General features: G+C 52.6%; 2 protein-coding genes across 3 annotated transcripts in view; one reads left to right on the top strand and one right to left on the bottom strand.

The window, feature by feature from the left end:
• The window catches only part of PPARGC1B (PPARG coactivator 1 beta), a 105,252-nt gene extending 103,533 nt beyond the window's left edge, over nt 1-1,719 (top strand). The window contains exons 12-13 of the mRNA XM_056124657.1: nt 1,068-1,285; nt 1,316-1,719. Of these exons, the coding sequence (XP_055980632.1) occupies nt 1,068-1,168 (101 nt within the window). The 3' untranslated portion in view covers nt 1,169-1,285; nt 1,316-1,719. The remainder of the gene's footprint in view (nt 1-1,067; nt 1,286-1,315) is intronic.
• A 12,060-nt stretch (nt 1,720-13,779) lies between these two features.
• PDE6A (phosphodiesterase 6A) overlaps nt 13,780-15,365 on the bottom strand; it is a 66,749-nt gene continuing 65,163 nt past the window's right edge. For both annotated transcript variants that reach the window (XM_056124597.1, XM_056124598.1), the window contains 2 exons: nt 15,033-15,180; nt 13,780-13,859 (listed from right to left, as the gene is read on the bottom strand). In XM_056124597.1, the coding sequence (XP_055980572.1) occupies nt 13,780-13,859; nt 15,033-15,180 (228 nt within the window). The remainder of the gene's footprint in view (nt 13,860-15,032; nt 15,181-15,365) is intronic.

Raw genomic sequence — 15,365 nt, 5'->3', positions numbered from 1 at the left:
CTGGATCAAATGGAAGCTCAGTTCCTAGATTGTTTAGGAATGTCCATATAATTTTCCAAAAAAAGGCTGGACCACTCCACATTCTGCCCCAGCAGTGAACGCGAGTCCCTTTCTCCCCACATCCATGCCAGCACTATTTGTTCTTGTTCTTTTGGTTGTGTGCCAGGCTCTGTGGTGTGAGATGATATCTCACTGTGGTTTTGATTTGCATCTCCCTGATGATATAGAAGGGCTGGAGTGATAGCACAGTGGTAGGGCATTTGCCTTGCAAGCAGCCAACATGGCCAACCCGAGTTCGATTCCTCCACCCCTCTCGGAGAGCCCGGCAAGCTACCGAGAGTATCTCGCCCGAACGGCAGAGCCTGGCAAGCTCCCGTGACGTATTCGATATGCCAAACACAGTAACAACAAAGTCTCCAATGGAGACGTTACTGGGCCCACTCGAGCAAATCGATGAACAACGGGAGGACAGTGATAAGTGATACAGTGATACAGTGATGATATAGAGTATTTTCTCATGTGTCTTTTGGCCATTTGTATTTCTTCTTTGAGGAAGTTTCTGTTCTCTTCTCCCCATTTTTGGATGGGGTTGGAGGGTTTTTGCTTGTAAAGTTCTACCCCACAAGGGGCTGGAGCAATAGCACAGCAGGTAGGGCATTTGCCTTGCACGCGGCCGGCCCAGGTTCAATTCCCAGCATCCCGCATGGTCCCCCAGGCACCAGCAGGAGTACTTCCTGAGTGCATGAACCAGGAGTAACTCCTGTGCATCGCCGGGTGTGACTCAAAAAGCAAAAAAAAAAAAAAAAAAAATTCTACCCCACAAGGTCTTTTTGCTTAAGAAATTTTTATGGACCCTGGGTATGTAGGTGCATGTACACACACGCACACACACCATGCATTTATTGGTTTCATTGATAACAAATCATAAGGAAAATTACCGTGAACAGAGTAAGACTTCTTGCACTCCCCCTGTTCAGTGGTGTGGGACGCGGCCCACCGTCCACGTTTGCTTCTTGCCGAGTTGCTCACCGCCTTCCCTCTCCCTGACTCCCTCCATCCCTGCCCAGATTCCAATTCAGAAGAGGCCCTTCCTGCGTCAGTGAAAAACAAGTACGAAGCCATGGATTTTGACAGCCTACTGAAGGAGGCCCAGCGGAGCCTGCATTGATAACAGCCTTAACCTTCGAGGAATACCTCAATACCTCAGACAAGGCCCTTCCAATATGTTTACGTTTTCAAAGAAATTAAGTCTACGAGAAGGAGCGAGAGCGAGCGCGTGAGAGAGAGCCCGTGAGAGCCAGCGAGAGAACGAGAGCGAGAGACCTGAAACTGCTGTCCTTTCCAAACGAATCAATGTTTACATCGAACAAAGCTGCTTCTGTCCGTGAGTCCCCCATGGTGTGACGACCCACTGCCACCGTAGGTCCTTGCTTCTGCCGGCCGCCCCCGCCCGCGACCCCATAGACGTGCAGCCGTGCTCACCATGACATTTCTTGTCTGTAGTGTGTGATGATGAAATTGTTACTCGTGAATAGAATCAGGATTATAAACTCCTTTTTAATTGAAGAAAAAAAAAAGTATATCCTTAAAAAAAATAATAATGTATTTATAGCTCAGATGTCCTGGGCCCAGGATTATTGTATTGCTTCCTTGATTTTTTAACTATGCACTGTTGTGAGGCGTTTGCCACTGAGCTGCTCTGCTCCCTTGGTCAGTCTGTCTGGGTGGCGGTGGGGGGGAGGGGGGCGGCGTTGGGGGGGGGGGGGCACCCAGGGAAGTCCAGCCTGTAGCCAGCCCCAGGAGCAGGGGGGGAATTGCTAGGTCATATCGGCTGAGCCCTGCCCTACCTGGTTTTGAGCCATCGGGTCCAGTCACGGTCAGAGCCCTCCCCATGTCTCCACCTTGTGCTCGGAGCATGCATCTGCCCCCCTCCAGGCCTTCGTCCACCCGTGGCCCTTCCCATCTGCAGCTGGGAGCGGAGTGTGGGCGACCTGTCCCGGGGCCAGCCGCAGCCTCACCTTCTGACTGCCTGGCCTTGGACCACTCACAGTAGTGGAGATGCAGAACTGTGGGCTGGAGAGGAGAGTCCAGCTCGCCAGACTCCCGGCTTGATGTGGAGAGGCGGTGGCTGACTCGTCCGAGTCGGGCCAGCTCTGGTTCTGGCACGTCTTGATCCGGAGCGTGCTCACTTGTGGCCGCGCCCGAGACCTTCAGCAACACGCAGGTGGCCTGGAAGCCATCGTCCATGGAGGCCTGCCTCGCCTCTCCCCTATGAAGTTGTTCTGGCCTGGGAAAGGGGGGGGGGCAGAGGGTGGGGGAGGGGCTGTGTGTGGGTGCAGAAGGCCTTCAGCATAGAGAATGTTACGGGGCTTCCCCTTGAGCCATGGGGCTGGGGCAGGGCTGTTCTGAGGTGTCCTGGGGCCGGTACCGCCCAGCCCAGGGGGAGGCATTGATGTTGCTCCAAACACCGCAGCTCCCACTCGACCCCTGTCAGACACCAGTGTTTTTTATTTTTTTTTTTAAAAACAGAAAGAAAGAAGAGAAGGGGTCCTACTGCTTAAAAATTAGTTGGAAACGGACTCTCTCAACACTCATGTGATCAGTGATGAAGCTCAGTCAAGCCTGGTCCTTGGAGAATTGCTAACTGACTATTGGTTTTTGTTGGTGTGAGGACTGAGAAACCCTTCAGATCGGGAACTGGGCCGGGGAGGCAGACCTGGGTGGTCTCATACCTCGAACCCACGAGGAGACCGGAGGAGACCGTTTTGGGCAGAGTAGGGAACGCACGTGTCCATTCCCTAGACTTTTCTGACCCCAGTTTTCTTTCCTGGGAAGTGGGCAGAGGGGAGCCCCAGGTGAGCTGGCCCTGCCCATACGTCCTTCAGGCGTTCCTCATCGTCTACACACGGGCCCTCTGGGCCTGCTTCGGCTATTCAGATCCTCAGCCCAGTCTTCACGGCACCAGCCCAAATGCATCAGCTTCAGCCTGTTTGAGGCCCGGTCGTCTTTGATTTCTAACACCCACGACCATGAGGCGGCTGGGTTTCCTGTTGACCCAGCCCTGCTGGTCCTGAGGACACTGCCCCGAAAGTCCCCTGGGCAGAGGACTCCCAGGACAAATCTGAGCAGCTGGGCTGGACCAAGTGGATTGAATTGGTGGCCACAACAGTCTGGGGAAGGCAAGGACCAAAACTCAATCAATCAATCAGTCAATCAGTAGGGACTTTCTGCAGCACAGGCCCATTCTCTATTTTATAGCTATTCACTGCCTAGCACAGAGTAGGCACTGCAGATGATTATGATGATGAGGGTCTAAGGGAGAGAAGGGAACCCTATCTGCTGCCATCGCCCACGACCCTTCTTGTGCCAGGGAATAAACTGAGATTGCGGCCTGCCTGGAGAAGCCTGGCTCAGAGTCCAGAGGTCAGGGGTGAGGCCTGGTCCAATAGGAGTTCCCCTAGGGCCAGGATGAGTCCTGCCCTCACCCGCCATGGTCCCTAAGCCCCTCCGACTCATGCACTCCGCCATCGTGCCAGGCTGAGACCCTGCTGTGGGGGTGGGTGGGTGGCACCTGAGAATAATGGCGCAGAACTGTAGTGAAGGGTCTGTCTCCTCCCCGATCCCCGGTCATCTGAAGCTGCCCTCTCCCTTCAGACCAGCCAGGACACTGTACTTAGACCTGGGCAGAGCAGAGAACTGAGCTCCATGTAGGGACATGATGTGCCTAAGGTCTAGCTTATGGGCACAGGTGCCAGCACCCCCTGCATCAAAGGCTCCTGGCTGCCCAATGGACCAACCCTGCAGGCAGCCTCTGCCTGAGAGACTCACTCAGTGCTGGGCCCCGTCTACCGAGGAGACCTGAGAGTCTCTGCAGGAAAACCAGACCACCGGGGCCCTGCGCACCCAGTTCAGGAGCGGCCCAGAGGAGCAGCTGCCATTGGCAACCACCTCACTGTAGCTCTGTCCTAGTATTTCTCTCGATGATGTTAACCTGTGATTGCCATAAAGCTTCCTGTAGCCTCTGTTGGTCGCTGCCCGTGCAGGGCACATGGTACCGTCCATCTCTGCTCTTCTGGTGTTTTCCAAAAGCATCCGATCCTTCCACTAAGTGGAATTCTTCCATCTCCTTCCTCAGTCCAAGGCTGAATCAGAATCCTCCTCGAGGACTCTGGTTACCGAAGGAAAATGCATCAAAGAGGTAAAGAAAATGAGTGGATGGAGCGCAGCGGAGGCCCCACCCCTTCCCTCTCCCCACTGTGCCTCACCCCCCACCCGAACACTGCTCTGAGTCAAAAGGCACCAGTCAGGGGACAGGTGTGGGGTGGGGGGGGGGGGGGAACAGCAGTGGGTGGAGGGGGGCCGGGGCGCTGAGCTGCAAAGATGCAGCCCCAAGCCCCCACCTGGGGAAGGTTGCCTCGCAGTTTTCCTCACCAGCGCCTGCGTATGTTGATGTTTTGGGAGCAAAGTCGTCAAGGCTTAATGCAGTGTGTGCGTGTGTGTGTGTGTGTGTGTGTGTGTGTGTGTGTGTGTGTGGTGGGGCCGGTGAGTGTAGGGCGAGGAGGATTGGACAACCTGGGCCTAATGGGCAGCCGAATCAGACCCCAGCCTAGAGCAGGACCCAGAGAGGAGTTGCAACTCTGACTCCTGATCACAGTGTTTTCCTTAGGGTCTGAGATGGAGCCGGTGCCCTCAGTTGGGGGGCGGGAGGGGGGGTGGGGAGGTGGGAGGGCTCTATCCCAGCATCAGACGTGACCAAGAAATGAGGTATCCAGTAGCAAATAGAGTGAACCTGATGGTTTCATTGGCCAAAGAAGAGGGTTGCCCTCACCCCTCCTCCCCGGGGCCGCGGGACACAGGTTAGTACTTTTGTGCAATATGTTCAAGTGGTCCCTGAGTCCCTGGGGTGCTTGCACACACAGAGGGCTTCAGGTCTGGATGGACAGGGTAAGTGGGAGCACCGAGGAAGCACGTGCATACACAGACGGGGGCTGAGCCACGTCCCTGCCGGCTTCCAGGAGGAGCTACAGGCTGATTGCATGGAACCAATAAAAGCACTTCGAGGAAAAACACAGCACCACTGGCCAACCACTGGCCACACGTGTTGTGTGGGGTACTCCTTTCTCAGAGGAGTTGGGACGGGTGGGGGCTGGGCGCAGGAGGAGAGAGCACGGCGGAAGCTTCAGGACAGCAGCCAGGAAAGCTAGTCCTGAAGCCTCTAGACATGATTACGGAGTTTTTCGATCCTGGTACCCAGCTCGGTTAAAGAAAAGGAAGGCCAAAACAGCATCACTGATTGAAATGACTGAGCCAGACCCTGACTCTAAGCCATCTCCGGAGGAGCCCCAGTGTCCCTCTGTGACTGTCGAACCAGGGCGGGCTTCTGCCCCCCTCATCCAGCACAGGACAAGAGGGGCCGGGTGAGCACCCATGTCCCTTTTACAGCTGATAGACTCGGTCCTTCCCCCAGCCCTGACCCATGAGGCCTGTTCCTTTGTCTGGCTGTGCCCAGCTCACATCAGAGTGGGGGATTCTCTGCTGGTCCTGGCAGGGTGACCCCACGGTAGAGGGCAGCTCAGGCCAGATCCAAGCCATAGTCCTCTCATGGGGACAGTGAGCCCAGCAGGGCCGGGCGGGGTCCCGAATCCCCCCAGCCTTGCCCGCACCCCTACTAAGCAGCTTTCTGGCAGAATCTTGTGACCGCTTGGCTGTTTCTCTGTTGGTCTCAGACAATACTAGCAATATACTTATTTTTTTCCCCAAAAAGGCTTAACTTAGGCACTTTTCACACATTTCTTTCAAATGATTGTAAAGCATATGGGGCAGCAGGAGGCACGGATCACACTGCATATGTTTGGGGCAACTTTTTTTTTTTTTTGGTTTTCTTAATGGTATAGCAGTGGAGACGGAGGCGGCAGGGCTTGTTGGGGGGAGAGCAGGAGAGCTGTTGCAGCTCCTCAGAATCCCTTGCACATCTGGAAGTAGCTCGGGTAGAAAACCGGCTTCCCCAGGAGTGGGGGTCGGAGTGTGGCGTCGAAAAACCCGTTTGGGGGCTGGAGCAATAGCACAGCGGGTAGGGCGTTTGCCTTGCAAGCGGCCGACCAGGGTTCGATTCCCAGCATCCCATATGGTCCCCTGAGCACCGCCAGGAGCAATTCCTGAGTGCATGAGCCAGGAGTAACCCCTGAGTATCTCCGGGTGAGATCCAAAAAGAAAAAGAAAGAAAAACCCACTGTTTTGTCAGTGCTCGGTCCTGGCCGTGTGCCACGGAGCCTCCCGGAGATCTTTGTAGAACCCTCGCCCCTCTATGCTGTGTTTGTCAAGGGGTCCTCCAGGAAGCCCGCCCTGGCCTCCCTTCCCACTCTGCCAGCCCAGCAACGGGAAGGGATGGGCCGTTCCCACCTCAGCTCTCTGCCTTATCTACGTCCGGTCGCCACCTAGTGGCTAAAGACTGTATCCACCAGCTCCCCAGATGGAAGGCAAACGAGTCCTTTCTGGCCCCCTTGCTGTCCAGCTTTGGGCATCCCCGTCATCACAGCGAGCAAACATGCATGTGTCCCAGCAGTCAGGAGTCTCCAGCAGCAATCGCTCAGACAGAAATGCACTTGTGTCCGCGGGCAAAGGCGGCGTGAGCGCTCAGTGCCCAGGAGGGGTTTACTGTAACTGCAATACTGGCTGCCCGGCGGCCGCCCTTGTTCAGTGACCCTGGCCGGGCCCCGCACTGCCCTCAGGACAGGGACGAGGCCATGCCTTTGGGTGTGGGGAGCGGGGCCGGCCTTGCCTCTGAGGTGGCTAGCCGAGTAGCCAAACTGGTTTGTTGCTTTTTATTTATTTTATTTTGTATTTGAATATTTTGTCAAGTGTTTGTGCGTGCGTGCGTGTTTGTGTGTGTTAGGAATAATAAGTCATAAACTCTTCCCAACTTTGTTTCTTGAGGGATGTGTGATTCCAATGGAAACGGGTTGGCAATCTCCAGGGGTACTGTGATCAAGGTGCTCCTCAGAGCAGGAAGTCCAAGTGCTCCGCTTGGATTTCCAAATGGTTTCTGGGAAGGAGCCATCTGGACAGGAACCTGACTTGGTGTGGGGACTGCTCTGGACCTGGCCCCCTCCCCACCCTGCCCTGTACCCCATCGCACCCCCACCTCCCGTGTGAACATCGGCTGGAGGCGTCTCCTGCTTCCAGAGACAGCCGCCATGGCTGAGGTCCACCCCAGGCCCTCGAGGAGAGGGTGCCTATGCCTGGCCTTACTGACTGGACCTCCCAATCTCTGCTGTCAACCCTTTTCTCTCGGGATGGCTATGCAGCCTGCAGAATTCTGAGCAATAGGAAGTCAGAGCTTTCTCTGGCTCTGTGACAGGGTCAAACCGGGGACTGGCTAAACTCGTGAGGTTTGGGCATCCCCAGGGATACTACCGTAGGGGGCATTAATCATTAGGAAGCTCGACAAGGTAACTACAGCCTGGGGCGCCAGCGTGCAAGGCTGTGTGTGTGTGTGTGTGTGTGTCTCTGTGTGTGTCTGTGTGTGTGTGCGTGTGTCTACACAGAGCATGAGAGCAGATGGGTGCCACCCGCTGGTCTGTCATCTGTTTGTGTATATGTGTGGAATTACATTGATGCATTTCTTGAGAAAGGTGCAAGAATTTCACCGACAAAGAGGGACACATCTGCTTTGTTATTTATAATAGAAAGCTGAATTTTAATTTTTTAAAAGGACACTGCTAATGACTGAGAATCGAGTTTTTAGTTTTGCTATTTTTTTAATTGGTAGAGGATTTTTATATATTTTTTCCATTTCATTGGGTTGTGTCCTTATTTATATAAATACTTTATCTGTCAAAGGCAAGGAAGGAGACTTCTTTGCTTTTAATTATTGTGGTCGTCAGCATCCCTATTTTATTTCCCGTGTGATTTCTCTGTTTTACCTTCTAAATGAGAAAATGTTTTCCTGTATTTGTACATTGTCAGATTCTATAGTTTCATAGATAATTTAACCAAATTGCTCTATGTATTATTATTCCATGAGTATAAAGTTCTATTTTAACGTCTGTAAATACTTCAAAACTGGCTTCTTTTCTCAAATGCCCGCAGTGGGGTTATTGTTTACATCACAAAAACTGTAGAATCTCTATGCTCATGTACTGTAAATAGTGAAGTGATCGGCTTATAAATAAACTTAACAAATACACTATGGAGATTAAAAAGACAGTATCACCTACAGCCCTGCCCACGCGTATCTTTCTTGGCCTGTGAGCTGAAGTCTCAACCTCCTCTAGGGGATGGTGGGGGCCCCCTAACTCCTTCCTTCACAGCCCTTTCTGGGGTTCAGTCTGAACCCCTCAGACCCATGGAGCACATGGCTCATTCCTGGCTTCTGACCACAACCTTTGTAAAACTGAACAAGGATTCGCTGGTTCGACTTCTCTGCTCTATTTATCCCACTGAGTAACTGGTGGGAGGGGGTTCCGGGACACTCCTGGGAGGGTATGTTCACAGTGGCGGGCAAGAGCTGATACTTGCGCTATTTTCTTTTTTTCTTTTTTCTTTTTCTTTTTTGGTCACACCCGGTGATGCTCAGGGGCCTACTCCTAGCTCTGCAGTCAGGAATTATTCCTGGCAGTGCTTGGGGGACCATATGGGATGTTGGGATTGAACTCGGGTCAACCGCATGCAAGGTAAGTGCCTTACCCGCTGTACTCTCGCTCCGGCCCGCCTGCAGTGAGAGCCGGGAGAGGGGCCGTGGCTTCCAGCACATCTGCCTGTGGGACGTGGATGTGGCTTCCAGGCCTGCCAGGGAGCTGGGGGAGTCATCCTGACTGCAAGAAGGAAGGCCTGGAGTTTTGAACCAAAAAACCAGTGTACCTGAAATTTTCAGCAGGGTAGCATCCCTGTAGAGCTCACTTGTCAGCCAGAGGCACGGCGGCAGCTGCCAGGCTGTGTGTTGGAGCTCTGATAGGGCGGGAACATGGCCCATCTCCACTCCTGAAATCACCCCCCAGAGGTCTCAGCTGGGACTGGGTCTAACTTTATTTTTAAGTGCAATTTGACTGTAAGAGACTCGTGGGCATGAAGCCTCAGGAAAGAAAATGCCATCGAAGAGGCCCCTCTGCAGTGCTAGGCCATGAGAACTATTTTTAGGGGCCTCTGTGGCCCTCCATGGTTCTCCCTGCTGGTGGCTTGTTTTCTCTGTTGGGCTTTGTTGTTGCTGTTGTTGTTTGGAGGCGAAAGGGGGTGGGGGAGGGGATGCTACACCCAGCAATGCTCAGGGGTTACTTTTGGCTCTGCACTGAGGAATCACCCCTGGCAGTGCTCATGGGACCATATGGGATGCCCGGGTTTAAACCAGGGTTGGCTGCACGCAAAGCAAGTCTACCTACCGTGCTATCTGGCCCTCTGTTGGAATTCCTCTGGTCGGAAGGAAACCTGGTGATCAAGACGAATCGGGAGGTGGCACCTTAAGCAGCAGGGTCCTCTGGCATGATCTGTGTGCTGGGCAGCAGAGAGCTGTCCAGGGGCACGGGACTGCAGTGTGTCTGTGGGTGGTGGTGGGGGGGGGGGGGGGTTGGTGGTGGTTGTGGGTGGGAGGTGGGGGCGGGGCCGTCCAGCATCTGGACCTTCCTAGCTGGGCCCAGATAGATAGTGAGGGACTCGGCCCAGCTCAGGATCCCAGGGATGATCCCTTCCAGGCTGTGTTCAGTGGCACAAGAAACGGAAAGTAACCTGGAGGTCGGGCGGGGACTTTACACCTGTTGTCAGGCCAGCCCAGAACGCACCAGGTGAAATGCCTTCTCAGAACGAGGAACGAGGAACGCAGAGGTCCTTGTGCCTGCCAGCAGCTGACACTCAGTGGGGAGGAGGTGGCGCTGGAAGGCCGGTGCCTGGATGCTGGTTGCCAGGCTGACCCCACCCCTGGCCTCTGTGTCCTGACCTCTGGATGCTTAGCCAGAGATCCAGGAACCATGAGTTTCTCCCCAGTAGGATGCTTGTGAGGATGAAATTAGGCTCCTGGTCATAGGCTCCTAATAAGCCTCAAAATGACTGATTTCACTGGGGGCAAGGAGGGGAGGGACATAACCCCAAGAGAGGCCCCGCAAAGGCCGGGCCCCTCCACGTGACAGCTGGGGAAGGTGAGGAGGACTCGGCACACACGGTGCCAGTAGGTGGCGTACTCCGCCACGTTCTGAGCGCGCCCCACCGGGGAAGGACCGGAAGTGCCGAGTGCGCCCCAGCACGGGGCTTGCAGTTGACGTCAGAACCTGCACGTGGGCGGGGCTGCTGCGTCAGGCGCCCCTGATCGATCCGTGCCAGTTGCAGGGACACTGTGTTGTCCATGACCTTGGGTGTGTGCTTCTGAAGGGAAGCCAAGGACTTGTGCCGTGCGGGTGAGCCAGCCTGCCCCTGCGTGGCTCAGTTTCATATAGGAGCTCAGTTTCATATATATTTTACATATACGTGAAAAAGGGAGGGAAACTGGGGACATTGGTGGTGGGAAATGGACACTGATGGAGGGAAGGGTGTTGGAACGTTGTATGCCTGAAACCCAATCAGGAACAACTTTATAACTATGTATCTCACGGTGATTCAATTTAAAAATAAATTTATTTATTCTAGGCAGGGCAAAGTAGACTGGTGGTTTACTAACAATTCGGAGAAATAATGATCCCCTAAATCAATTGCTATAAAAATATTGGCTGCTCACTCTTTACAATAGCCAGAATCTGGAAAATACCTGAGTGCCTGAGAACAGATGACTGGTTAAAGAAACTTTGGTACATTTACACAATGGAGTACTATGTAGCTGTTAGAAAAGATGAAGCCATGAAATTTACATACAAGTGGTATTACATGGAAAGTATCATGTTAAGAGAAATGAATCAGAAAGAGAAGGATAGACATAGAAAGATTGTATTCATCTGGGGGACATAAAGTAACAAAATAGGAAATCAATACCCAAGAGTAGCCGAGATCAGTACCAGGAGGATTACTCCATGGCTTAGAGGCCAGCCACACATGCTAGGGGAAAAGGGAGCTCAGATAGAGAAGGGAGCACCAAATAAAGGGTGTTGGGAGGATCCTCCCAGGATGGGAGAAGCATGCTGAAAGTAGACTATAGGCCAAACATGATTGCCACTCAATGCCTCCTTTGCAAACCACAACACCCAAAAGGATAGAGAGAATAAAAGGGAATGCCCTGCCACAGAGGCAGGGTGGGATGGGAGGGATGGGGGGTGGGAGGGATACTGAGACCCATGGTGGTGGAAAATGGGCACTGGTGGAGGGATGGGTATTTGATCGTTGTATAACTGAAACCCAAGCACAAAAATCTGTAAGTCTACAACTGTACCTCATGTTGTTTCACTAATAAAAATTTAAAAACAAAATTTAAAAAAATATTGGCTGCTGGGGGCCGGAGCAATAGCACAGCAGGTGGGCATTTGCCTTGTACGCTGCCCACCCAGGTTCAATTCGAAGCATCCCATATGGTCCCCTGAGAACCCCCAGGAGTAGTTCTTGAATGCAAAGCCAGGAATAACCTCTGTGCAACGTCGGATGTGACCCAAAAAGCCTATATATATATATATATATATATATATATATATATATATATATTACTTTTTTTTATATTAAAAAAAGATCTTATATGAGAAGATGAGAAGTTCTAGAATGAATGTCCAGTGTAGAAGGGCGGGGATGGGGAGCATCTTACAGGTGATGATGAGGAAACAGATGGTGAAGCCACGCCCCACACAGATGCCTGTGGTTCTGCAGCAGATCCCTGGTAAGGAGAAAGTGTGGGAAGCCCCACTGTCATTGGAGATGGGAGAAACATGATCAAGGAACGAAGTTTGTTTGCACCAGTCACGTGTCATTCACAGCCAATAAGCTGTGAATGACACATGAGGGAGAGGTACGACAAATCAGCTTGCCCAGAAAGCAGCCTTGGCACTGGCCCTTCGAGGTTTCTGAGGATGCATCCTTGGGCCTGACACCTCAGAGAGGAAGGAGACGGTGGGAGCAACAGAGGAGAAACTGAGTCATGATGCCAACAGCCTGGCTCTGCCCACCAGGAGGCTGGAGTTCAGCAGGACCAGACTGTCCCCTATCAGGCCCCAGTGACCAGGCCTAAACAGCTGCTGTGGACCAGCCGGTGGGTGTGGGTCATCCTAGGAGAGCCCCTGCCCACAAAAGGACTGATACTCCATCTGCTGACAGCACCCACAGCGCTGGGAAGAACCCAGGTCCTTGGTTCTGTAGTGATGCACCAGAAAACTAGGCCCAGCACCCACCTCACTGGGTATGTCTCTTGCCAGGACAAGATTGATTCTGTCAGGAAGTGCCCACATCTCCCAAAAAGATGTGGAATGGGGAACTGGAAAGGTAGTATTGAGAGTTGGGCACTTGCTTTGCATGCAGCTGACGCAGGTTCGATCCCAGGCCCCCCATATGGCTTCTTGAGCACCATCAGGAGTGATCACTGAATTCAGAGTCAGGAGTCATTCAGTCCTCAGCCCCATGTGGTCCCCAGAGCACTGCCAGGAGTGACCCCAGAGCACCAAGCCAGGAGTGGCTCCTGAGTAGTACCAGGTGTGGCCCCCAAACAGAAAAAAGAAAGGGAGGGGGGTACGTTGCCACCCAACAGGTCAACCTGCACCTATTGAGCAAGTGCATCAGCAGCCATTGATGGAAACTTCAGGCTTCCTGATACCCTAAAATTGCTGCTTTGCATCTAGCTGGACCCCAACAATCAATCAATCAAATAGCCGTAGTCACGCCCACAAACCACTGCCAGCTCGATACATATATAAGCTCATGTATCGGCCTTGCTTCAGAGACCCATAAATAAGTCTCGAACGATAAAAAGCAAGGCCATTTAAACGCATTAATGGCCATGATTCAGAGACTCACAAATGAATCTCGGAGGAGAGCAGCACGCCTCAGAGATGCCTCCGGACCCAAAATATTTTAAAAATTTTAGAAATCCAGGAGCACTCCGCTGCTTTTGTGGTTGCATAACATCTCATACTATTCATAACAAGCATACAAAATAAATTATTCAGCACCTGCCTATGGCGCAAGCTTGGGTGGTGGTGGGAAATTTTAAAATAATAGTGGTGGGAAGGTGTAATGGTGGTGGGATGGGTATTGAAATATTGAATGAAACAATTGTGAACAACTTTATGAATATAAAATTTTGAAAATTTTTTTAAAAAGTAATGTGGAATTCATGCCTGCTTAATCAGTGGCTGAATAAATAGTAGTACTCCTACATTATAAAAAAAATTTGTTTAAATAAATTAAAAATAAATGAAAGAAGAGAGAGAAGAAAGAAAGAAGAAAGGGGAAGCAAGGAAGGAGGAAAAGAAGGTTAGGAAAACAGATGAAGTAATTGTGATAAACGCTTGTTAGACTGAGTGATAGGGTTAGTTAGGCTCTGAGTGACGGTGAGAAGATGGGGCTTCTGGTACAATTTCTGCTTTTGAACATGATGGAAGATGTTTATAAGGAAACTGAACAATGAAAGCAAAACGACAACAGAAAATGAAAATAAAACACCACAAATAATTACAAGCTAATGAACGTGGCATTAATCATAGGTTTAATTGAGGTCTATAGAAGCTAGAATGTCGGTTTTGCTTAATGCAGAATTAATTCCTAGCGCTGAAAAAAAAAATCTTTACAAGCTATTAGGTAAACGGAAGCTGGATACTCTTTCTCCTACGAGCTTCACATCTCCAGGTGTGTGGTCTTCGGCTGGCCTTGCCAGGGGCTGAGCCCGGGGCGCTACTGGAGACAGCAGGACTTGGACGTGGGTGCGGCCCCAGCCGGCTTGGGGCTGTTCCCTGCCTGGTTCCCGGCAGAGGCTGCAGCTGTACCGGAAAGAGCAAGGTGAGAGGAGGCGCGGGCTGGGGCTGGGCTAGGGGTGGCGGAGGTCGAGGGTGAGGCGGAGGCGGGAGTCTGGGGCCTTTCGGGGGTCGTGAAGGTGCGGCAAACCAGCACGCTGGGGGCTGGAGCAATAGCACAGCGGGTAGGGCATTTGCCTTGCACGCGGCTGACCCGGGTTCGATTCCCAGCATCCCATATGGTCCCCCAAGCACCGCCAGGAGTAATTCCTGAGTGCAGAGCCAAGAGTAACCCCTGAGCATTGCCAGGTGTGACCCAAAAATAAAAAATAAAAGTAGGCACACTGCCTACAGGAAACCGAGGCTGAGCACGATCGTGGGAGCAAGGGTTGGGGAAGGACTGTGTGCCTGCACACCGCCCGCCCCAAAAGTGGAACAGAGATTCCTCCTGGCTGTGGGCCGCTAGGAGAAGCTGAGCAAGGAGATGATTTCAATTTCAGGAGTTCCTTTTCTCAGGAACTCTCACGAAAAGTGGTGAGTTCCTGCTGGCAGGATAGGCAGGGCCCCACGTCAAGCCAGACGCTCCTGAGATGGCTTTCAATGGTGACAGATGGCTTTCAACGGTGACGGTGATGACTTGGCTGTGACACCTCTGAAACCCCCCCGCACAACCCAGGGCGCCCCACCCCCCCATGTAAAATGGGCATTATGATGAAAAAAATCTATCCTACGCATCTTTGGTTTTATAACTGATTTCTAGAATGTCCTTTAGAAAGAGGATTTTGCTTGGGGATGGAAAGTTTTAGAAAGATGACCAGCCTGTCTGCATTTATTCCAGGCTAAGAAAACACTGATTTTAGGAAACTCCCTGAAACCGGACTGATAGCCCTGGACACACACACATACACACACACACACACACACACACACACACACACACACACACACAGGCTCTGGGACCCCTGAGCTTTGCCGAAGGATTCAGGTGCTGGTCTAGCCTAGACCCCCCGGATCTGATCAGCCCGGGCAATAAAGACCTCCTTGCTCCCCCATCATGGACTGCCTCCTGTGCTTGATTAAGCGAACACGCGTGACAGCAGGGGGACTTGTGGAGAAGCATGGCTGCGGCGAGGTGCTGAGGCAGAGCCCCCGGGAGCCCCTGGGGAGCGGGCACCAGGCTCCCCTCCTGCAAACCTGGCTTGGCCGCCTGCTGCTGCTGCTGCTGCTCCTCTAGCAGCTTCATCTTGGCGTCATACTCGTCAGCGAGTGCCTTCCACTCCCTGCGGTTGGTGGTGATGCCGTCCAGCATGGGCGTGATCTCCTCGTGAAAACGGGAGAACTCCTGCAAGGGAGGATGCTCCTGTGGGAAGGGGCGAGGGGGTCTCCGTGCTGGGAGGGGAGGGGGCACTCCTGCTTAGAGCTCTGCAGGGCCACCCCACCCCCAACGCCCAGATTCCTTCATTTGGGCTGCACCCTTCCAGGTCCTGTGCCTTGTGACCTCCTTCTGGATGTCACACAGCTTTGACT

This window comes from Sorex fumeus, unplaced genomic scaffold, assembly GCF_029834395.1.
Source record: "Sorex fumeus unplaced genomic scaffold, SorFum_2.1 ptg000051l, whole genome shotgun sequence".
Lineage (NCBI taxonomy): Eukaryota > Metazoa > Chordata > Mammalia > Eulipotyphla > Soricidae > Sorex > Sorex fumeus.
Note: the sequence above shows the minus strand (reverse complement) of the source record. Positions and strands in the feature narration are given on the sequence as shown.